This window comes from Pinus tabuliformis, chromosome J (assembly GCF_031772625.1).
Source record: "Pinus tabuliformis cultivar Carrire ecotype Pingquan chromosome J, CPIR1, whole genome shotgun sequence".
NCBI classification, from domain to species: domain Eukaryota; kingdom Viridiplantae; phylum Streptophyta; class Pinopsida; order Pinales; family Pinaceae; genus Pinus; species Pinus tabuliformis.
In genome coordinates, this window is record NC_142295.1 from 43897466 (window position 1) to 43921650 (window position 24185).

At 40.4% G+C, this 24185-nt stretch overlaps 1 protein-coding gene across 1 annotated transcript; it reads left to right on the plus strand.

Annotated features, from left to right (window-relative positions):
- The first annotated feature begins 4032 nt into the window (after window positions 1-4032).
- LOC149225393 (uncharacterized) lies at window positions 4033-5271 on the plus strand. Its single transcript, XM_089379923.1, has one exon. It carries the CDS (start codon window positions 4033-4035, stop codon window positions 5269-5271), a length of 1239 nt encoding a protein of 412 aa, XP_089236049.1.
- Window positions 5272-24185: the final 18914 nt, after the last annotated feature.

The window sequence follows — 24185 nt, forward strand, 5'->3', positions numbered from 1 at the left end:
TATGTCAAAGATATTTTTCCTTTCTCTGATGCCTGCCAAAAATGATGAAATCACCCAAAAAGAATAATATGTACATCAAAATCAAAACCCTAATGAAAGCTGCATAAAGCAAGAATATGAAACCCTAGATCAGCTAATTTAATGTACAGATTTGGCCCCTTAACAGCCAGATTCATCAATAAGCACAGAAATATTTTAAAGAAATAAAGATTTTCAGATTTTCACTGTGAAGAACTTCAGAAAATCTCTCATGCAAATTAAAAAATAAACTGAATGATAAACCCAGGATCAAATCCAACTGGGCTCAGCAAAAAATGCTTGCGGGAGTTGGCTGGTTCAGCCGAGAACTTCCCCGAACGCCCACCAAAATCTTCTTCATTAAGAGTTTTCTGCACAGCTCAGAACAACCATCAGTAAAGAGAGCAAGAATGCTGCTAGATCTCAAAAAGTAATGGAGATACCTGCCATTACTTCAGAAACCCTAACAACACTCAAACCCTAGCAAGTGAACAAGATACCTGTGCCCACAATACTCTATAATGGCTGAAAATAACATATGCAGAAAATTAAACAATCTCACAGCATTTCAAGAGAGTAACACCGGCAAGATATGGACCCCAAAGTCTTCTTTTATTAACCAGAAACAGATTTACAAGAGAGCTTCTTTAGTCTTAGACTCACAGATCCGATGATCTGAAAATGACCCCTAGCACCCTACTTAAAGGAAATGACTCCAACGGCTAGTTCGAGTGATCCATGCTGAAATGATCTCGACCGTTGATGAGGATCAAGACATCTCTTGATCTCATCCGTCGATTTATTAAAAAATAATATTTTGCATGCATTCACTTAAAATATTATTATTTTATTAGTTAGGGTTTTTGCTTTATTTTTTAATTTTTTTATTATTATTTTTTTATTTATTTTAATTTTTAATTATTTTATTTATTTTTTTATTTTTTTATTCATTTTTTTAATTTTTTAGTTCATTTTAAAATGGATCATCGAACTAGGCCTTCGGAGACATCACCTAGGACCTAGGACTTAGGACTCATGAGGGGATTTAAAACATTTTTCGACCCTCAAGACACATTACATCATGACTTTTACAAATTTACCTCTCAAGGGGACAAACCCACTTAACATAGACCCTCACAAATCACCCAGTTCTGCGACACAACTATAATCTAGCAGATCAACACACTAGGATTCTCCTAAAATTCCAATGACAAAATCCATCCCGGCTTTGGGGTCAGGTTTGAAGGAAAACTCTACCGATCCATGGATCGGTGAGACGAAAAACCTTCCGGGACATAGATTACCACTAGAAAGTTAGGTCCACCTAGGCAATTCACATACACGACTCATGTCTGTTGAGATTATTTACAATTAATACATGCAGACTGGGTTTACAATCAAAATGATGCAACTGCTGATGACTACAGGATGGCTTGGACACATAGATCAGGTGTTGCCCCTTTCTGCCAAGAAAACGGGGTGTACTGCATGGGTAGTTGACCAGTAGAGGTCAACAAGTATTCTTCTAGTTTTTTCAGTAATCATGTGTGCTGATTGAGCCGGTTAGTCTTGTGTAAAGAAAGGTTCTGCTTTCAGAATGGCCATTACTAGTCCCTCAGTGCATAATCAGTCCTATTAGCAAGCTTAAATCTCTGCACAGATTTTGTTTAGGTTCCAACATGTTCTGGCTAATTTTACATAAATTGAAGAATTCTATAGTCTTTTGCAAGCCCTGCACAGACTTTCGAGTCAAATTAGGACACTGGTGGTGCATTTTTGAAGTCTATTATTGTTGCATTGTTTGCCAAGACACTTCTTCCAGTTAATTCTCCCTGAAGAAATACTGGATAGAGTCTGCAACAGCGATTGCTTCTAACTCGGCTTACAGGGTCAGAAAACCGCTTTCCGGTGACCGGGTTTTGAGGACTCAAATCTGGTCTTCCACGAGGCACTGGAGTTGTACCTTGGACATGGGTTTTCACACCTGCGGGAGTTAAGATTTAGCTTAAATCCTCCTTCAATAGTTCGTCCTTCGTCAGAGGAATCATTAAATCTATCTCCAGGCATCACCTCTTCCGGGTCTTATTCTCAGCGTCTATCCAGTTGATCATTTATTCCCTGTACCTTTTCTGATTCGGCAATCTACTTTCTCAGCTATGCTAGCTTTTTCTAAATCCATGCCTCCCCATTTGCAAGAAATTCCTTCCAGAGTCTTCTGATTGCCAGGTATTTTGTCAGAACGGGTCTCTTTCCTCTTAATTGTCTACACCTCATCCAGGCTTTTCTCTCAGATCCGGACGTCTGTGTATTTATTTCTAGGCCATCTGCCCCGATTTGGATATCTTCCTAGGATCCCTTCCCTCCCTACATTGCTTGGCGGATATTTTGATCGCGCATGGAGGGTGGGTCCGACGCATCAGCCACGGAGGCCATGGTCCGGGCTACTATCCTGGCCGAAAAGGAGTGGGGTGGCGCCACATCAGCCAAAGACTGGCAAGCTACCTTGGACGATGTGGTTATTAAACCATCATTGTATGATGCTGACAAGGATACAGTTCGATCTCAACAAACTCTGCGGGAACATGCCGACCACTATAACAAGGCCCGAAAACCAGTTAAGACCACTCCGCCGCCAGCTGCTATCAAATTGGACAGCGTTCACCTGACTGAACGCATAGAGAGCCTCCAGGATTTAGCATTAGTTGGCCGATGGCAATTCTCTGATATGGATGATGCCACTATGCGAAAATGGCTCGAGACACAATGGAAGCCGTTAATTGGATACCTCCCCATTATCTCACAGCTCATGAAAGAGTGGTATTGTTTCCACTTTTTAAACGCTGGGGACATAGAAACAATCCTGTCCCGGCCCTGGGTTCATAAGAGGAGTTTTCTCAGCCTCCACAGATGGTATATAGGGTACAATCCATTGAAAAACACCCCCTCGAACAACTTGATCTGGGTAAAGCTCCCAAACCTCCCCCTGGAGATGTGGTTGAAAGAAACCCTTACAGATATAGGTAACTCCATCGGCAGATTTGTCTACGTTGATCCATGGTGTCTTGGGGAGAGAGATAAACGCATCGCATGGATTCTCATTGAAAAGGTCTACAGGGGTGGCTTCCCCGACCACATAGAAATCACATGGAGGGATTTCAAAATAAAACAACGTCTTGACTTTTGGGGCATTCCTTTCAGGTGTTCTGCCTGTCATAGGATAGGTCATCTCATCAAATCCTGCCCTAGACGCCCGAAGTTTAAAAGCAGGGTGCTTCATGAAAAATCCCGGGCGGTTCCTTCGATGTCCTCTGAAAAGGAGAAGCCATCTCCTTCGGATAGTGTTAGACAAGCAGCTCCGGTCGACGCCCATGTATACAAAACCTGGCAAACAGAATCAACCTGTCTCCTCGGTACTTCTCACAAGATCTCTCTCTGGGTCCCCACTCCAGACCTGAATGCTCATCTTTGAAAGGTATTGGCGTGGAACATGATACACAATCCTTCCAGTGTTCACCCCCCCGATTCCGCCCGATGAAAGAGGTATTCCTCCTCCCCCCCGATTTCCAAGCCCAGGGACTTTTCAGTAGGCTCCCATTCCATCCTCATCTCATCATCCTCGCCTACGCCCGAAAAGGTCCATTTTCCGCCCTCGAAAGGCAAAGAACCGATGATTTCCGCCACCCCCTTAAACTCCCCGGTCTCATCCCCTACTAATCATTTTGACAGTGACCTAGATCTGCTCCTAAGCAAGAAATCTCTTGAGCTGGATCCATTAACCATCCACAAGCCCCGCAAGCCTTCGCCTATTCTCATCAGCCCGAACTCTGCTAAAAATATTACAGTTAGGAAAAAACACAACGGAGGAAGTAGACATTTTCGGGGAAGAACTAAGGATGCGGACAGTGGAGTGAGGAGCCTGTCCCTCATGGATGTGCCCATCATAGACATGTCAGAGTATCAACCTCTTAGAGCATGCACGGCTGAAAAGTCCCCCAAATGACCTTCATCATATCCATGAATATCAGAGGCCTGGGAGCAGACCTCAAATTTTTGGCGCTTAAAGACCTCTTCACCTCTGCCAAGCCAAAGATCATTCTTGTACAAGAAACCATGCACAGCAAACAGATGACCATCTCCTACTTCAGCAAAATGTTTCCCTCGTGGCATATGGCAGCCTCGGAAGCAAAGGGTCTCTCGGGAGGTCTGGCGGTATTGTGGGATCCTTACTGGATCAGAGCCAAAGCCTTCAAATGTTTTGCAGGCATCCTTGTATCTGCTTTCATCAGAGGATATAGCTTCCCCATTAATATATTAAATATCTATGCACCTTACAAGAACAGGACCCTCTTCTGGGATAAATTTTTTGGCTCAGAAATTTTTGATATCGACTCATTAATGATTGCAGGCGATTTAAATATTACTCTTAGCTCAGAGGAACGTTGGGGAAATTGCAGAAAGTGTGATCCACTCGCTGACCGAATTAAGTTTGAACTCCTGCACAGGAATCTTGTAGATGTTTCCCCATCCAGATTGATGCCCACGTGGGACAATGGAAGACTTGCAGAGGCCTACATTGCAAAAAGAATAGACCGTTTTCTTGTGCATGCCAGCATAATCGACAAAATGGGAATGCCTTTCTCGACCATTGAGAATGTTTACATCTCCGACCACAGGCCTATTTCCCTCAGCTGGAAGGAAAAGGGGTTTAGGACTGGCTACCCATTCAAATTCAACAGAATATGCTTAGAAGACCCTGCCTTCAATGATTTAATAACAAAGACATGGACAGATTTATCTGCAAACAGCTCTTTTCCCCCCTTTTTGACATTTCGAGACAAACTGTCCCAAATTAGGAAAGTGGTAAAGAACTGGCAATACAAAAAAAGACTGGCAGACAGAATGGCTCTTCAAGAAGTGCAAAAGGACCTGGACCGAATCTCCAATTTTTTGAAGACCAACTCGCTCCCTTTCAGTTTGAGATGTCGCCTCAATGAACTTGAAAAAAAGAAACAATTTTTACTAAAGCAAGAAGAATCAACTTGGCGGTTAAAAAGCAGGGCAATATGGCTCAAGGAAGGGGACCGGAACTCCAAATTCTTCCATAAGTATGCAAATGCTAGAAGGGAGAGAAACTCCATATGGAAGATCAGTGACGGTCAGGGAGGCTTTCTCTTCTCACAACAAGAAATCACAAATGAAGCTGTGAGACATTTTAAAAATCAATTCAAAAGAAAGGAAAATTGCAGCTTTTAGGATATCCTATGGGGTATTGACCTGGCTCCCCAGATGTTTGATGATGCAAAAAATGAAAGTCTATTCCAGCCCATTTCAGAGGAGGAGCTTCTTGGAGTAATGAAGGCCTTTAAGAAGGATAAATGTCTTGGCCCGGACGACTAGACTATTGATTTCTTCATTCACTTCTTTGACATCATTAAATTAGATCTGTTGAGAATGGTCGAAGCAGCAAGAATCTCTGGCAGCATTCATCAGATTATTTCCTCCACGCAGATAGCTCTTATCCCAAAGAATTTGGAAGCAGTCACCTTTAATGATTTCAGGCCAATCTCTTTATGCAACATATCCTTCAAGATCATCACGAAAATCATTGCTGAAAGATTGAAAACGACCTTAGCCAGCTTCTTAACAAAGGATCAGCATGCTTTCTTAAAGGGGAGGAATATACTGGACGCTGTGGCAAACACTCAAGAAGGCCTGTTCTCCATGGTCTCCAATAAAACAAAAGCTGCCATTCTGAAAATTGACTTACAAAAAGCTTTCGACTGTTTAGACTGGGGATTCATCAGATGTTTGCTTGCTAAAATTGGCCTAAAATCAAATGCCATCAACTGGATCATGGCATGTATCGAGAATGTGAACTATTCAATCATCATCAATGGAATTCCCTCCCCTTTCTTCCCAGCAGAAAGAGGGTTGCGCCAAGGGTGCCCTCTCTCTCCGCTGCTGTTCATCCTAGCAATGAACTCTTTGAGCCTCCATATCAATAAGGCAGTCTCTGAGAACAGATGCAGGGCCGTGAAGATTTGCAGGAACAACTTCATCTCGCACAATTTGTTTGTCGATGATGTGCTCATTTTTGCAATGTTGTGCAGATTATCGTGGATATGTCTAAATGATATATTAAATAAGTTTCAAAGCGCCACTGGTTTACAGATAAACAAGTCTAAGTCCACTCTCTACCACAACGACGCCAACATGGAAACGGTGGAATGGATATCTTTGTTGTTTGGAGTAGAAGCGAGATCACTCAAGGACGATATTAAATACCTGGGTTTTCGGCTAAAGGCAAAGGGCTACACTAAGGACGATTGGAAATGGCTTATTGATAGATACTACAAAAAGATCTCTGCCTGGGAATATAAATATCTATCCCTGGCTGGCAGAATCATTTTATCCCAAGCCGTTCTATCTCAACTTGCAGTATATTGGGCCCACATCTTCTTTCTCCCGGCCAGCATCATACAGAAAATGAACAAGTTGACCGCAAACTTCATATGGGGAGGTAGATCGGTAAAAGGAAAATATCATCTCACCAGCATGAAGAAAATCTCTCGGCCAAAATCCTCAGGTGGCTGGGGCTTGCTTGACTTGAGGGCCTTCGGGAAAGCACTTCTGTGCAGGTCGCTATGGAGGGGAATTTTCGGGAAAGGGCCCTGGAGCACTACCATTAACTTAAAATATATGAGAGGCAAGAGTATGGAATATTGGTTTCGCCTAGGAAGGATTGGAGCCAGGAATGGTTCTGCGATATGGCTCAGCCTCCGCAAGATCGAGCAATACTTCCTATCGAATCTGAGATGGTCCCTACAATCTGGCAGCAATATCTTCATTGGTCTTGACCCCATCATGAGCGGGCGTGAGAATATCTCCATTCCCGAAAACATCCTTTTTTCCTCCACAGCAAAGGCTTTTTACATGGGACAAGCTTATTTCAGGATGGCAAGGCCCCCTCCCTTCATGGAAATCGACCATGGATCTAGGTTTATCGGGGCATATGGCAAATCAGTGGAACACTGTCACAAATGTATTGAGAAGTTGTGGTTTTTACAGGTCTAATCTGCATGATTATCTCATCTGGAAGGTGCCTTCTACTGACATACAGGTTCGCGTCAAGGACATATATACTGACCTGCTAGGTTTATTGCCCACGATTTCTTGCCCCATTTTCCCCACAGTTTTTTGGAAAACAGGTTGCTCTCCTAAATTAATTTACTTCTCGTGGCTGGTGTTTAACAACAAAAATCTGTCCTGGGAGAATTTAAAAAAGAGACAGTGGCACGGGCCGAGCAGATGCCACATGTGCCATTCAGAAGAAGAAACAAACTATCATATGTTTTTCCAATGTAAATCCATTCAGCAAATATGGCGTGAACTGGCAGCATTGTATGGTTTCCCCCTGGTCAATCATGTTTCTACTTTCGCAGCTTTTGAATGGTGGAGTGGACAGAGAGAGATATGGCGCCCCTTCATTATTATTGTCCTATGGTGTGCATGGAAGTGGAGGAACAGAATTATCTTCAATAATGTAAAAGAGCCTCTCAATGATATTTCACAACGCATTATTTCCATCTATGACACAGTTCCGAAAAAGCTTCCCAAATCGACAGCATCAATCCAAAATGGACACGAAGTTTCTCAAGTGGTCTCTCAAGCCTGCTTCCCAAAGGATTTTTTTGATGGCACTGCCCAGCGGAACTCATGTGGCTGCGGGGTTCTCATTCTTATGGACGAGAGTCTTCATTACAGTCTTTCTTGGAATGCAGGAAATGGCACCAACAGCTTGGCTGAGGCAAAGGCCCTTGCTGGTCTCCTTGCCTTATGTCTTTTTCTTGATATAAATGCCATTTCTATTTTTGGAGACTCAAAAATCATGGTCGATCATGTAAATGGTAGAAGCCAAATCAGGTGTCCCCACCTATCTGTTTGGATGGACAAGATCACGTTATATTGGGGCCTTTGCGAGACTGCTCCATCCAGCACATCTACAGGGCTCAGAACTAGCGTGCCGACAATCTGTCAAAGGATGGTCTCCATCTTGTCCCAGGCTCCTGGTCCCTTGAGGTAAGGTCTGGAGGGGAATCCTTCTTCATCCAGGACTTCTCTCTCCCAGGCTTTTGATCCACTGATCCAGTTTTTCATCCTTTTTGGCTTCTCATCGCTTTTGTCCGGTTTACATGTGTCGTATTGGCATAAGGGGCCTCTCCTTCATGTATCTGTTTTGTTTTCTGCATTGTATCTGTTGTATATGCTTATGTATCTGCTCATCTTCATGTTCCTGATTATGTAGCTCGTATCTGCTGTATCTGCTTTGAATCTGCTCATCTACAGGGTACAGCTCTCCTTCAAGTATCTGTATACATGTATTATCTGCTTCCTTCTTCGAGGATCCTCTCCCTCGAGCTATTTCCTCATATGAATTATGTAACAATCTGCTCTGTTATATTTTCTCAATATAATACAATACTCCTTTTTCTTTATGAAAAAAAAAGAATGGAATGTTGTAAACAATAGAAGTTGCAATATCACAGTCCAAGAGGCCAAAATTATTTAAGAGACATTTATCGAAATGAAAAGAAACCTATTCTGATCTAGCTATTGTGATGTCCAGTCCAAGGTATTTTCAACATTCACCTTAAATAGAGGAACAAGTGTTGCTGATCTAAATGTTAAGAGGAAAGGAACTTATAGCCTTTCGACTCTTACGTGTTGTGATTTCAATTTTCTATAAATTAATCAGATGTTTAATATTTTATAAGGCAATTTCACTAATAGAAACATTATAATTAATTTTCACTATTTTCATTTCTAAGAAAGAACATCGAACATTTAGTAACAAATTTAGGATGGATGTGATATTTTGCATGAACCATTATTATATCTCTAATATTTGCATTTTTTTTAAATAAAAAGAATTATCAATTGCTCCAAAATATTTGAAGACTTTTTCTACATATAGATATAGTGTTCAATGAAATGAAATGGAATGATATTTTAACGTCCACGAGACTAAAAATAGTCTATGGGACTATTAGTTCCCTGTTTTTCATCTTTTGCAATTCAATCATTTTCTTGTTCAAATTGATGATGAGCTGGCCCACCTTTCTAACAATCCCTTCACTAAAAAGACAATGCCAAAAAACCGATGTTAGCATATTCCCATAACTTTCTCTGATGTCTTTGAATGCATCACATTCCAAAATGAAATGTTTTTCCGATTCCACTGCCCCAAAGGTGAAAAATGTACACACCCATTCTTCCCAAGCTTCTTTAGGTCTTTTCCATCATCCTGTTTCACATTGAAGTTGATGCGAGTTGGTTCTTAATTGAGCAATAAGAACCCTTGCCCTCCACGGAATGTTAACTCTAATGAACTCTTTTTGTTGTAGATCACACGTAGGGTTGAATTCCTCAATGTAGTACTTCTTCTTTCTACCCAACTCTTTTCCCCATGCCCGTTTACGAAACTTCTCCACAACAAAATCCTTTAGCTCCTTGCTATTTGTGGGACAGGCATTGAGGTAGATATTCCATTTTTGCATCCATATGTAGTTTTGTTTCATCCATGTTTTCTTTCTTTCACTCATGCCTTCATTGAAGATAACATTAGGTCATCTACCCACTCCCATTTGTTCAATTCTTTTTAGGTATCTTATGGGCCGCACCATAGCAATTGCTTCAATGGGAGTTGCTCCTGTTTCACTCAAGATTATCTCATAAGATACCAAATTTTTTATTTTGAACTTGTTCATGATCAAGTGTTTTTGTATTTTCTCAATTTGTTTCCATTTTGAGACAGGGTGTTGCTAGCCCATAATTCACACCCATATAACATCACTGGACAAACTAGTGTTGATTTGGGGTAGCATCAGATGTGCTCTAGCCACGAAATTTGGTGGAGAGGTTGGGGCACATAAAATCTCCAATACCCAGAAAGGGTTTGGGCAGATTCTAAATAGATCAGGAGATATTAAAATAATGAATATTTTTAATGGAGTCCCTAAGTCTAAACTTAGGGAAAATAAAATATTAATCTGTATTAATATGAATCTGTGTTAGAATGGTCCAAAAGACATGGATCAAGTCAGATCTAATCTTAGCCGTTGATTAGGGACTTAATCTCGGCTGTTGAGATGTCAACAGAAAAAGTATAAGAGGAGGCTTAGTATAAGAGGAGGCTTGAGGGGCACTTGGAGAACAGATTGAGGGAGACCAATCAGTTCAATTTCTGAAGCAAGGTTTGCTAATAAATTGAACCAGTGGTCTGGAGAGCAGTCGGGAGGCAGTAAGTACAGAATAGAGAGATGGGAGATGAGCGCAGAAGAGGCAGACGCAGAGCCAGAGGAAGCCACGCAGAGGCAGCAGAGACTGCATAGAGCCAGAAGGGCCTGTGTCATCCACGCAGAGGTTGCAGGAGTGATGCAGAAGCCCAGAGAGGCTGCGCAAAGCTTCAGTAGGCTAACGCAAAGGGTTTCAGGTTGACGCAGAGGTTTTCAGGCTATAACAGAGGTCAGTAAGGCCTACGCTGGGTTTAGAAAAGTGCTGGAAGTTTGTCTATCTATGGGTAAGCTAGTTTGTCACCCTGTTGTACAAGAAAATTGTTGAATAATAAAATCCCCCCTTGCTGCATCGGTTTTCCCACATTGGGTTTTTCTAGGGACATTAGTCCAAAATAACTATGTTAATGTGTGCATATGTTTGTCTCTATATTACGGTGTGATATCTGCAGCAGTATTTATTTTAATGTTTGTTGAAGTAATTTCATGAATAACTTATGATGAAAAAAGTAGGAAAAATAAATCAGTTGCTACAGTGATAGAATTTTCACATGGTATCAGAGCAAGTAATCAGAGACAAGAAGGTAAAATCAGTTATGGGTCGAGACCACTATGCAGAGGCATCCACCTTAGGGGACTCATGCAGATTTTCAGAAGATTGCACAAGAGAGAGAGAGAGATTTTGATTTCTCTATGTTGGCTTCCAGGTTGGAAGAAGAAGTGGTGTGCATGACTAGTGCTGCATCATCATAAGTATGGTATATAGACAATGGAGTCTCGTGGCATATGACGGGAATCAGGGAGTGTTTCTCAGAATATCGAGAAGAGAAGATGAACTTTCAGATCACCATGGGGAACAAGGCAAAGTGTACTCCAGTAGGAAAGGGTACCATAGTTTTTCAGACAGAATCGGGAGAACAGTTTCGTGCCACAAATGTGCTGCATGTGCCAAGATTGGGACTGAACTTACTTTCGGTGTCACAACTACAAGGCAAGGGCTATGACGTCTACTTCATCAAGGAAAATGTATACGTCAAACACCCGAGCTGGAAAAAGAAAGTGCAGAGCGGGATCAAAAGTAATCGGTTGTACATATTACAACTAGAATCTCCAATGGCACTAATAGGTAGTGATGGGCACAAAGACTTGAACGAACTATGGCACAGAAGGATGGGTCACTTGCACCATGGAGATCTGAGAATTCTCAGGAGCACTGGAACAGTAGTTATGAATCTGAGTATGGAACGAGATGATGTATGTAGGGGATGCGCTCTAGGAAAGTATGCCAAGGCGGCATTTCCTAGGAGCAACCACATGACCAAGAGTGTACTAGAATTGATACACTCATATATCTACGGACCTATGTCCATCAAAGCACTTAGTGGTGCCGAGTATTTCTTTACCTTCATTGATGACCACTCAAGGAAAACTTGGATCTATTCTCTGAAAACCAAGGATGAGGTTTTTTGTCGATTCAAGGAGTTCAAGGCTCTAGTGGAGAATTTGACAGGTAAGAAAATAAAAGTCTTGTGCTCAGATAATGGTGGAGAATATGTCGATAAGGACTTCACTGATTATTGCGCTAAGGAGGGCATTAGATGAGAGTGGAGAGCTCCCTACAATCTGGAGCAGAATAGAGTGGCAGAAAGAAAAAACAGGACTATTGTAGAAGCAACTAGGGCCATGTTGTATGATCAGGATATGCCAAATTCATGTGGGCAGAAACATGCAACACAGCTATCTACGTTCAGAAAAGGACTCCTCATCGAGCATTGGGCAAGATTACTCCAGAGAAAGTATTCACTGGGAAGATACATGAAGTCAGTCATTTCAGGATATTTGGGAGTTTGGCATATTGTCGCATACCCAAAGAAAAGAGGAAGAAGCTGGATCAGACTGCAGAAAAAGGGTATCTAGCAAGATATAGCGAGAATGCTAAGGCATACAGGATCTATCTTCCAGAGAGCAGGAAGGTTGTAGTACGACGAGATGTAAAGTTCATGGAGGACAGAGCTTTCAGAAGATCTCACGAAATGCCTTCCAAGGAGCAGTCGAAAGAGGATCCGTTGGTCATGCCTCTTCAACCAATGGAAGTGAAGAATCCTTCCTCAGGTCAAGAAGATTCTCAGGATGAGGAAGAGGAGCGAACAGAAGCACCTGTTGGCAGAGGAAGAACCAGCAAGGAACTTCGTTAGATTCATCGGAGAGTCAAGGAATAGTAAAAGGGAGCGAAAACAGCCGGACATGTATCAGGGATTAGTAGCTCAGGATGGAGAGCCTGCCAGCTTCAAGGAGGCAGCTCAGCATCAGGTCTGGCTACATGCGATGGTGGAGTATAACTCCATAATGGTAAATGATGTCTAGGAGGTGGTGTCAAGGCCTCAAGACAAATCTGTGGTAGGTTCAAGATGGATCTACAAGATCAAATATGTTGCGGACGACAGTATTGAAAAATACAAGGCCAGGTTTGTGGCTAAGGGATATGCTTAAAAGGAAGGGTTGACAATGAGGAAACCTTCGCCCCGGTAGCTAGGTTTACATCTATTAGGACCGTGATATCTCTCACAGCCCAAATGGGATGGGAGATCCATTAGATGGATGTCAAGACAGCGTTTCTGAACAGGGTAATAGAAGAAGAAGTATACATTGAACAAGCAGAGGGCTTTGGAACTCATGAAAAGAAGTCTCATGTATGAAGACTGAAGAAATCCTTGTATGGGCTGAAGCAGGCACCAAGAGTGTGTTATGGTTGAATAGATGGCTACTTGCAAAAGATGGGGTTTGTCAAGAGTGATGCGGATCTGAATCTCTACTATCTGGTTGTAGAAAGCGAGCCACTTATCTTAGTATTATATGTGGATGATCTCTTCCTAACAGGATCATCCATACTCATTGAAGATTGCAAGAAAAATCTAGCCACAGAATTCGATATGAAGGATCTGGGACGAATGCACTATTTCCTAAGGTTGGAAGTTGGCAGCACAAAGGAGAAATCTTCCTTGGGCAAGGAAGGTATGCTACACAAATCCTGAAAAGGTTCAGGATGGGAGACTGTAGATCTATGGCTACGCCAATGATCACCAACTGGAAGAAGATTGATGCATCAAAGGACAAGGATGTCGATCCCACCCTATACCGATAACTCATAGGGTCCTTGATGTATCTAGTCAATACCAGGCCAGATATTTGCTATGTTGTCAACACCCTCAATCAGTTCATGGAAGAGGGCTCACTGGGCAGCAGCCAAGCACGTTCTCAGGTATTTACAGGGAACAGTTGATTATGGGCTCTTGTACAAGGGGAAGGATATCAACTTGAGTGGATTTACTGATGCAGATTGGGCAGGAAGTTATTGGATCAGAAAAGTACCTATGGGTACTGTTTCAACATTGGATCAGGAATAACCTCCTGGTGCAGTAAGAAACAGAAGTCTGTGGCTCTGAGATCGTCTGAGGTAGAATATATGGAAGCAAGCACAACATTGTATGAGGCCATATGGCTTAGAAAACTATTGGTAAACCTATTCAAAAGAAATATGGAGGCGACCAAGATCATGTGTGATAATCAGAGGTGCATCAAACTCTCTGAGAATCTAGTATTTCATCATAGGTCAAAATCATATTGATATCCGATGTCACTTTGTCAGAGATTGTGTCCAACGAGGAGTTGTACAGTTGAGCTACACTCCTACTAGGGAACAAGTGGCAGATATCCTCGCCAAGGCCCTTGGAAAGTCAAAGTTTGACTACTTCAGGGAAAAGATGGGGATGGTAAACAACCCCTTTTAGAAGTAGTGTGTTAGCGGCACGAATGAAGAGGGAGTTGCAGTGCTGGGAGAAAGGACCAACACCAGCACAGTTGCAGTGCGGATGCAGTGTTGGGAGAAAGGACCAGCAGCAGCACGGATGCAGAGGGAGTTGTCGTACAGATGCAGTAGTGGCAGTAGCAGAGTCATGGACAGCAATACAGGAGGTAGCAGTGCAAAGGATGTTGGGCAGGAAGGCCTAGCATCAACACAGGTACCGATGTCGAATGATCAGAGTAATATTCAGTCAAGAGTATTGCTAGAGCACAGTCCTCGCTAAGAGGGAGTGTTGATTTGAGGTGGCATCGGATGTGCTCTAGCCACGAAATTTGGTGGAGAGGTTGGGGCACATAAGATCTCCAATACGCAGAAAAGGCTTAGGCAGATTCTGAACAGATCTGGAGATATTAAAATAATTAATATTTTTAATGGAGTCCTTAAGTCTAAACATAAGGGAAAATAAAATATTAATGTGTATTAATATGAATCTGTGTTAGAATGGTCCAAAAGACATGGATCGAGCCAGATCTAATCTTAGTCATTGATTAGGGACTTAATCTCGGTCGTTGAGATGTCAACAGAAAAAGTATAAGAGGAGGCTTGAGGGGCACTTGAAGAACAGACTGAGGGAGACCAATCAGTTCAATTTCTAGAGCGAGGTTTACTGAGAAATTGAACCAGTGGTCTGGAGAGCAGTCAAGAGGCAGCAAGTACAGAACAGAGAGATGGGAGATCAACGCAGAAGAGGCAGATGTGGAGCCAAAGGAAGCCACACATAGGCAACAGAGGCTTCGCAAAGCCAGAAGGGCCTGCGTCATCCACACAAAGACTACAGGAGTGACGCAGAAGCCCAGAGAGGTTGCGCAAAGCCTCAGTAGGTTGACGCGGAGGGTTTCAGGCTATAGCAGAGGTCAGTAGGGCCTACATTGGGTTTAGAAAAGTGATGGAAGTTTGTTTATCTGTGGGTAAGCCAATTTGGCACCCTGTTGTACAAGAAAATCGCTGAATAATAAAATCCACCCTTACTGCACCGGTTTTTTCACATTGGGTTTTTCCGGGGACATTAGTCCAAAATAACTGTGTCAATGTATGCATATGTTTGTTTTTGTATTACGGTGTGATATCTGCAACAGTGTTTATTTTAATGTTTGTTGAAATAATTTCATGAATAACTTATGATGAAATAAGTAGGAAAATTAAATCGGTTGTTGCAGTGATAGAATTTTCACAACTAGGAGTCCAAAAAGCATTTTAGTCGTTTTCCAATCCCATAACTTTATCTCTCTACATCTGTTTTGAAGAGCATATAATGCTTTCAACAATGTAAACTTTGAAATGGGAACTATAAACTCAAAACGAAAACTCTGCCCCACAAACCCCGAAAAAACATGAAAAACAGTGCTAAAAACGAAAAGTGTGTATACTAGAATGATGGTTTTTTGTTTTAAGGTCAATTTTGAACATGTTTTAAAAATGGCAGTGAGAACGAATTTTTTGTGCAAAAATTGTGCAAAAACCAGCGTGAAAATGAGAAGTGCTAATAATGGAACGATGGGCTTTTTTTAGGGTTAATTTTCACATTTTAAAAAAATGCTAGTAAAACCGAATTTTTATGTGTAAAAAACACCCTCAAAACGGAAAGTGTTGATGCTCGAATAACACTTTTTTTTTTTTGTAAATTTTCAATATTTTGAAATAATGGTGTAAAAGATTTTGTTATGACTTCAAAAAACATTAAAATTTCAAAAAAATAATGAAAACAAAAATAAAAACAACGAAAAAAATAACATGAAAAAAATAAAAAATAAAAATACCAAACCGTAAATAAAAATATATATTAAAAAAAATGAATCATAAAAATGTAAAAAACAAAAAAAACAAAATTAACCTATAAAATATAAGAATACAAATAATAATAATAATAATAATAAGAAAAACATATTTTCAAAAAAATAACATTTTTTTAATGTGGTAAATCATAAAAAAAATTGGAATAAAAAAAACAAAAACTAACTAACTATAGAATTAAGTAAAACTAAGAAATTAAAAAAAAAAAAATTAAGAAAAACTAAAAAAATTAAATTAAATTAAAAACAAACTAGATTAAAAATAAAATAAAAAATAACAACAAAAACTACAAAAATTAAGACTAAATACATTTTCAAAAAAACCCTGAAAAACAAAAATATGTTGAAATTAAAAATAAAATAAAAACCCGAAAAACAATTAAAATTTAAAAAATATATATATATATTTTCAAATTAAATATCATTTTCAAAAAAACATTAAAATTAAAAAAACTAAATATATTTTTGATATTTTTTAAAATAACATTTAAAATATATATATATTTTACAAATATATATATATAATTAAAAAAAAAAACATTTAAATTATATATATATATATATATACAATAAACATATTTAACAAAACTTATTTTTTATCTAAAAATAAAAACAATTTTATCGGCCACCTCCCCCATGGGCGGCCGGGCAGTGGCTATTCGATTCCAAGAATCGAATAGCCACTTCCTAGCCACCCCCACGGGTGGATGGACGGTGGCTATCCGTTTCTCGAAATCGGATAGCCACCGCTCAGCTGCCTGTGGGGGTGGACGGGTGGTGGTTATCTAATTCTCGAAATCGAATAGCTATCACTCGACCGCCCGTGGGGGTGGCTATCCGATTTTCGGAATCGAATAGCCATCGCCCGGATGCCCGTGGGGTGGCTATCCAATTCTCGGAATCGAATAGCCATCACCCAGTTGACCATGGGGGTGGCTATCCGATTTCGAGAATCGGATAGCCACCCGTGAGGGTGGCCGGGCGGTGGCTATCTGATTCTCAGAGTCGGATAGCCACCGGCCAACCACCCATGGGGGTGGTCGGGCGATGACTCTCTGATTCTCAAAATCAGATGGCCACCAAGAATCGGATAGCCACCACCCAGCGACCTTGGGCGTGGTTGGGCGGTGGCTATAAGATTCTCAAAATCAGATGGTCATCGCTCGGTCGCCCGTGGGGGTGGCCGAGCAGTGGCTATCTGATTCTCAGAATCAGATAGCCACCACCCCCATGGGCAGTGGGGCGGTGGTTATTCAATTCCGATTACGGGAACTGATACTGTTATGCGTTCAATATTTGTAATATGTGATTTTCGCATTAATTTTTAACTTAATCATTATTTTTTGAAAAAAATGATTATTATTTCTTTTCGAGATAAAATTCATTAAAAAAAAAACTATTATTTAACCATTTTTAGTTAAAATTTTCATATAAAAATTGTGATTTTGACATGTTAATTCTAGCAAAAAATTATCAAAACGTGTAGTTTTTTAGTTATATTTATGTTAAAAATAGTTATTTTTATGTCCATTGTTAAAAAATATTGTTTTTTAGAAACAATTATTTCATGTGGATTGAAAAATTAATGAAGGATGTATAAATATGTAGAATATCGAAAATTCAAAATATCGACCTTCTAATTTAAAAATGCAGAACAATAAAAACCTCACTACAAAAAAAATAAAATAAAAATAAAAACAATAAAATATGAAAAAAACGACCGCTTCAAAAATTATTAAATTTACAAAATAATTATTTACATTTCATACATTAGAAAACTTAAAGTTAAAAAATAGGTCTTTTAAAAAAATGGTCTAATGCAGAGTTACCACTTTTTTAAATCAACATGAAAATCACTACCATTCTAAAACGCAATGTACATTTAAAAAAAAGGTGCCAAAAACTATGCTCTAAAAAAAACATGTGTGTTCTGCATCACCCCTTTTCAAAATCAGATCACTTTTTTGCTATCTCTACAAAACGGATAACAGTATCAGTTCTCATTTCAAAGTTTACATTGTTTTTCCTCCCTTTTAAAATTCTCCTTTCTGTGATCCTCCCAATTAAGTTTGTTGTTGAAATCAATCCCGAGATACTTGTACTCATTTAATGTGTATTTTAATAAAATGTCGTCTTGGCAACAAAAAAATGTGAATGGTAGATTCATTCATTTTGAATTATGAGCCTAGAGTGTTAGTCTTGAATTTGTAAATCTTCCCATCATTCTTTTGATGCGCACTAACAACTAAAACATGGAGAAAACAAAAAACACAAAAGCAAACAAGATGAAAACACATGCACAACGAAAAAAGGTCTGTTGCCTTGACGACTGTACTCTCTGTTTTCGGGTATTGGTACACAAAAGAGTATATAATAACCAAAATTAGTATATGCAAGATTAGTTTGAGTATCTTGCGTCTTTTGCACACTTGGTTTTCAAAATACGAAACGCTAATTTTTTTTCAATAGAAAAAAACAATAGCCTTTTATAAATTTATAAAGGATGTTTCTTTCTTTGGTACTTTCTACAGATAGAAGTTCACCTTAGTTAAAAAAATCCTCCTGTCCATCACAATACCGAGAGCCAGCCACAAAAAAAACAAAAACAAAAACAAACAAACAAACAAATAGAACCGGTCACTTCACATCAAAAAGTGTCTTAATAGAGTACCCAATCACCGTCTATCCAGAACCTCGTGGATGAGGTTACGAATAATATTTTATTGTTGTCAATATTCCTGAGAAAAAGCCGAATCATTTACAAATAAAAAGCTTATTTGCATTTTATTTGTAATATGATTGTTTTCTTCTCTATTGGTCTTCCCACATGTCCATTGCTTCTGTTAGAGTCGGTCTAGTAGCCCTCCACCAGAGATCAAAGCTCTTTGCATTTCATGATTAGGTGTCCCATCAGTGTGATCATGTTGCATTCCATTAGGCATGCCATAACCCTGTGGAGGGAGTTTGTGTTTTTTATTCCCCTCCTGTTTGGCACTGCTAGTTCAGGTTTGTTTAAGTAAATAAAATCTTCAAAGGGTCATTCATCTTGTTTTAAATTTCGAGGTCTTAGGTCTAGGGTTGAGTCAATTTTTGTCTTGAGAGGTCATAAAGGACCAACAGGCCAGAGGGATGTCCTTCATAAAACATCATTTCAATAATTCTCGTTATTGTACAGCTAAATTTTCACCTTGTTTTCAAAACTCTGTTTTTGAAAAACAAAGGTCATTATCTCGTTTTTGTAAAAATTGTCAAAATTTCAAATTCTCCAAATGTTGAAGCGCAACCTTGGTCTCCTTTGCCAAAGCATCTTAGAAGCTATCCCTGCAAAAAAAAATCAGAAGAAATCATCATTTCAACCAATTTTTTTTCAAAGAAAGGAAACCAGAAGTCAGAGCCAATTAATTCAAAAAGTGTCAACACTCAAACATTATAAAGTGGGTTTTGGGCAAATAAAAATCTAAAGGGAGCCTATAAAAGCACATCACTCTTCATTAGCAACTCATTTGCCTCTCACAAGCTAAGTGAATCCTTGCAAAGGCGATTTCAAGAGTCATTGAGCAAATTGGGCAATTTCAGAGGCGCGCTATGCATCAGGGAGGGCACGCTACGCGTCAGGGGCGCGCTACGCATCAGCGCGATTTTCTCAGTGTAATTTTGTTCAGGCGCTACGCGTCAGAGGGGCGCTACGCGTTGGGTTTTTCGCCCAATAAACTGCCAGCAAGCTACCAAATCCTCTTTTCTCTCAAGCAAATTTCAGGTAGGCCTCTCCTCCATGGCTAGTTTTGGTTTTGCAAGATAAATGAGAAATTAATATGTTAAAATGCCATGAAAATGAGAAGTTAAAACCCTATATTGCTGTGGAAGATTTAAAGACTTAGTGGTGCTAGGGTTTCAAAATATTTTGTTGTCCAAGGTTGCCCATTTTTTATCCCTCTTTTCCCTCATCTTCACCAACATTCTCTTTCAAATTTTCCCATAAAATTTCATAATCTTCCTTTCTAAAATCCCTAAAACCTACTAAATTCCCAAACCCTACTTCACCTTAAAATCCCACAATTTTATGATTTCCCATGTTGCCTTCCTTAAATTCCTTATTTATGTTTATTGTCCCTAATTCCCTCATGTTCCCCTATCCCTAACAATCCCCTTGTATTTATGTCCCCTTGGTGACAGCATTTGAAAAAGTCAAACAGCAGTTAATTGGGTGCAAAGTCAGCAATACATTTCAGCCATCTTGCCTTCAAAACCATGTCAGAAACCGAATCAGATTATGAGCAGAGTTATGACAGTGATTCAACACCAGAGGTAGAAGTGCCAAGGAGGCATCACAAGGGTGGTAAAGGTGGTCGGCATGTCAGGGAGGAGCCCACTTCTCTAGCTCATTTGCAAGCTTGTCCACTTGCAATGACATGTTTTCAGTATCAATCATGCTTTGGATATTGTGGGCGGATCTCACAAATTCAACACGACAGAGAACTAGTCCGCTTGTTTGTCCTACATTTGCACAATGGTCATGTGAACCTTGCAGGAGTGGATTTCACCCTATCACCCGAAATTGTTGCTCAAGCCACCGGGATACCAAATGTTGGGGAGGAGTGGAACAAGCGCCAGCAGCTAGACAGATTTCATTATCAACCATATATCAAACCCGGATGTATGAGACACCTAACTGTTGTTTTTCCCTTCAGATTCCTAAGGGATGAGTATGCACCCTTGATGAGGCTCATTATGCGCTATTTCACTTGTGAAGGCAGATTTTCACGTTTATATTCGTACCATATCCGTTTGTTGATGCATTTCACCCGGGTACGAATGATGAACATTCCATTTTTCATGTGCCGAAATATAGAGAGGATGGTGCCCTTAGTGCAAAGGAAGAACCCCGCACAGCAACACAAAAGTATATATCATTATGCACTGATCGAGATCATAGTGATGCATCAGTTGGCACAGCAGGGTATTGCTTGGGAGGATTTCATCTCTCGCGACTTCTTCATGGTGCCACAGCCACCTCCTGAGATTGTCCATGATGAGGGAGGGCCTTCACATCAGTTTCACATTCCAGAGCCCGAGCATGTCAGCACTCCAGCATGTGTTACATATCAGAGAGGCCACAGGGCCTTATTTGCATCTGCACGGCGAGTATTATCTCCACACCAGGTGGAAGGGGTCTCGCCTTCTTCATCAGCACAGCGAGTGTTATCTCCACATCAGGTGGAAGGGGCCTCGCTTTCGACAGCAGCACAGGTACAGGAGAGAGGTAAGCAGCCCATGATTGATGAGGGACCATCAGGTGATCCGAACATAGACATTATTGACCTTGACATCAATTCTCCTAGCTCGGAGCTAAAGAAGATCATTCATCAACAAAAGGCTGAAAATCACTTGTTGCAGCAAAAGTTGGAAATGGAAAATTGGACAATCAAATACTTAGAGCAGCGCAACAAACAGTTAGAGGATGAACACACTCTTGATGAGTTGCGGAGGATCCGAGAAGACCGGAACTTGGCTCGCAAGAGACCCGGTGATTTGACACCTATTGAGCAAGGGTCTATGCTCATTCGGGTGAACACTCATTTATAGAAGTTGCTAGCCAAGGCAAACAGGGACAAAGATATGCTCCGCCACATGAAGAATCATTACTGGGCCCGCATGGATGTGTGCAAAGCGAAAATGAAGGTACTCAAACGACGATTGGCCAAGGCACTAATATGGAGGAAAAGGCCCGATCCACTTCAGATTTTGGCTGAATCCTCCTTGAAGGAGCATGGTGCTCAATGATACACCCCCAGCTCAAAATTCAGAAAATTTGGAGCAATTTTGGTCAATTTTGCATTTTTTTTACTAAAAACAGGTTTTTGTCCTCAACACGTAGCGCGCCGCGCGCTACCCTGAAGATGGGGAGGTCCATTTCACAAAAACTCTGCATTTTTGGATTTGTCGTGACAAATTACACTTGCTCAGTCACTGCCAAGACATTTCATTGAGGTTTGGGCTCCCAAAAGGTCAAAAAACAAGCAAAAAATGACCTTCTGCCACTTTTTGGACACACAGGAAGCAGACTTGGGAAATTGCATTTTTGGAGGGGCAAATGGGCACCAAATTTAAAAATTCCACTTGGGCTGGAGATTAGACATCCAGACCTTTCCAACAAGCCCACTTGAGCCTCATTTGGATGCCGGGAAGTGCCCCAAAAGTGGGCTCAAAGGCGCGCTATGCGTTGAGAAATGGCGCGCTACGCATCAGGGAAATTTGCCAGTTTTTCATCTACAGCTCAGGACAACGCAGTTTTTGACTAGTTTTGACTTTTCATGGGATTTTTCACCCTCTTTGATGTAACTAATGTATTTTCATGATGACATGACACTTTTTTACCTATTCTATAAGATTCATTCATAAAATAGCAAAAAATTAATGAATGAATTGGTTTCCTAACTTATAGAGGCAAGTTGTTTTGATTGCCTAGATTGTAGTGCTCAGTTTAGAATTGGTTGAAACAGCTCCTAGGATGATGAGCTCGACCCCTAGAGGCAAGGAAATGTGTTAGCTTGCCTATATTATGTATTTTCTTAGTCATTTTCATGGTTGGACTCTTGAGGGATAAGCTTAGACTGTATTACTCTTTGTATCTCTGCAATTTTGGCAAAGGAAAGACCAGGGTTTTGCAGCACTATTTGGGATTCCTGTGGTGATTTGTGTTGATGGTGTGTTTCTCTCATGTACTTGTAAGTTTGTTATGTGTATCATTTTCCTACTCTTCTTTTCTGCAAATTAAGTAAATGAAGTGTTAAGGTAGAATTCATGGTTTCTATGCTCTGACTTTAAGTTTTCTTAATATCTATGTTTTCATCTGTTTAAGGAGAACTCCTGATGGTTTCTTGCTCTCCTTAGCTCCTCACCAGTCATATCTATCCATTCACTTCCTTCAAAGGCATCAAGACAATCTCCTACCTTGCCCCAAAAAGACCTCTGCAAAAACTGTGTCTCATCCCCGCACCCAAAATTGTCGTGCTCAGTTTTCCAACAAAACCCTAAAAATTTGAAATCAAACTTTCCCTATCAGTTTACTAGCCTAAAATCAATTTCTTTATTGGTCATCTCAGCCCTTTGAAGACCTTTTGCCGAGATAGACCCGGAGAGAGCCCTCTCCTGTCCTCGTAGGGCTAGCTACGAGGCTAAGTGGTTTGATGTTGCCTTGGATTTTGTCTTCTTCAGCCTGAGGCCAAATTCGAGCGCTAACATATTGGCGACCATACTAGGGAGAACAACTTGTTTGCGGGTTGATGTGTTTATTTCATAAGTCTTAGACGGAGCCTGAAGTTATGCCAGGTAGCCTTCGAAACGCTTTTGCTTTGCATAAGCGGAAGTAGATAAATGCTGCTTCAGTCCATCTCCGTGAGCTTGTGAATACAGCACTTCATTTGCATTTTACCCCAGTACATTTGTAAACTTTGAACTTTTGATGATAAGTTGAGAGTTTTCACAGGCTAATTGGCTATTTGTTCCTTGATATTTTGAGAATATCCAAGCTGGCTTCAGATTCTAGTCATATATTCAAATCTCACTCATGTCCAGCTGTTTTTAAGTATTTTGAAGACATTGATTTTGACGAGAGCTTCGAGTTGTCCCTGTTCAAAACCAAATCTGAAAGTGCACTTGATTCTCTAGTTCCCAACCCTGATTTTGTTGCTGCCCTTGAAATCGAGAGACATAATAAATTGGTTGAAACTTTCATCCTAAGACACCTTCAGACAAATATCCAAGTCACTAATCTTGCTGATTTCCTCGAAACTATATCTGTCAATATTGGATCTACAATCACGGCTTCTGTTCCGCACGAACAGACCAATCCTCCTTTTATTTCTATATCCCCTATAGTCACACATCCTGAATCTACAGTCAATTCTCCCTCTTCATCCCATATCGCTTCTCCTCCGCTTACACCTCCCTATACCCCTCATACTACAGCTACACTTACTCCACCTACTACTCCTAGACCCAATCTACCTAAAGCAATGGCTGCCCTGTTTGCCCCTCTTGCTCTTCCTCAAAATCTGCATGATATGCCAGCTGATTATCAAAGTAAAATTCCCATGTTTGATGGCACTCCTCAAGGTGTTTTCGCTCAGCAGCATATAGACAAAATGGCAACTTTCTTTGATCTATATGAGATAGATGAAGAAGATGTAACTATGCGTTTGTTTGTGCAAACATTTGGAGGAG

Coding starts and splice junctions, on each gene's coding strand:
- LOC149225393 (XM_089379923.1), top strand. CDS start 4,033: ATGAATATCAGAGGCCTGGGAGCAGACCTCAAATTTTTGGCGCTTAAA.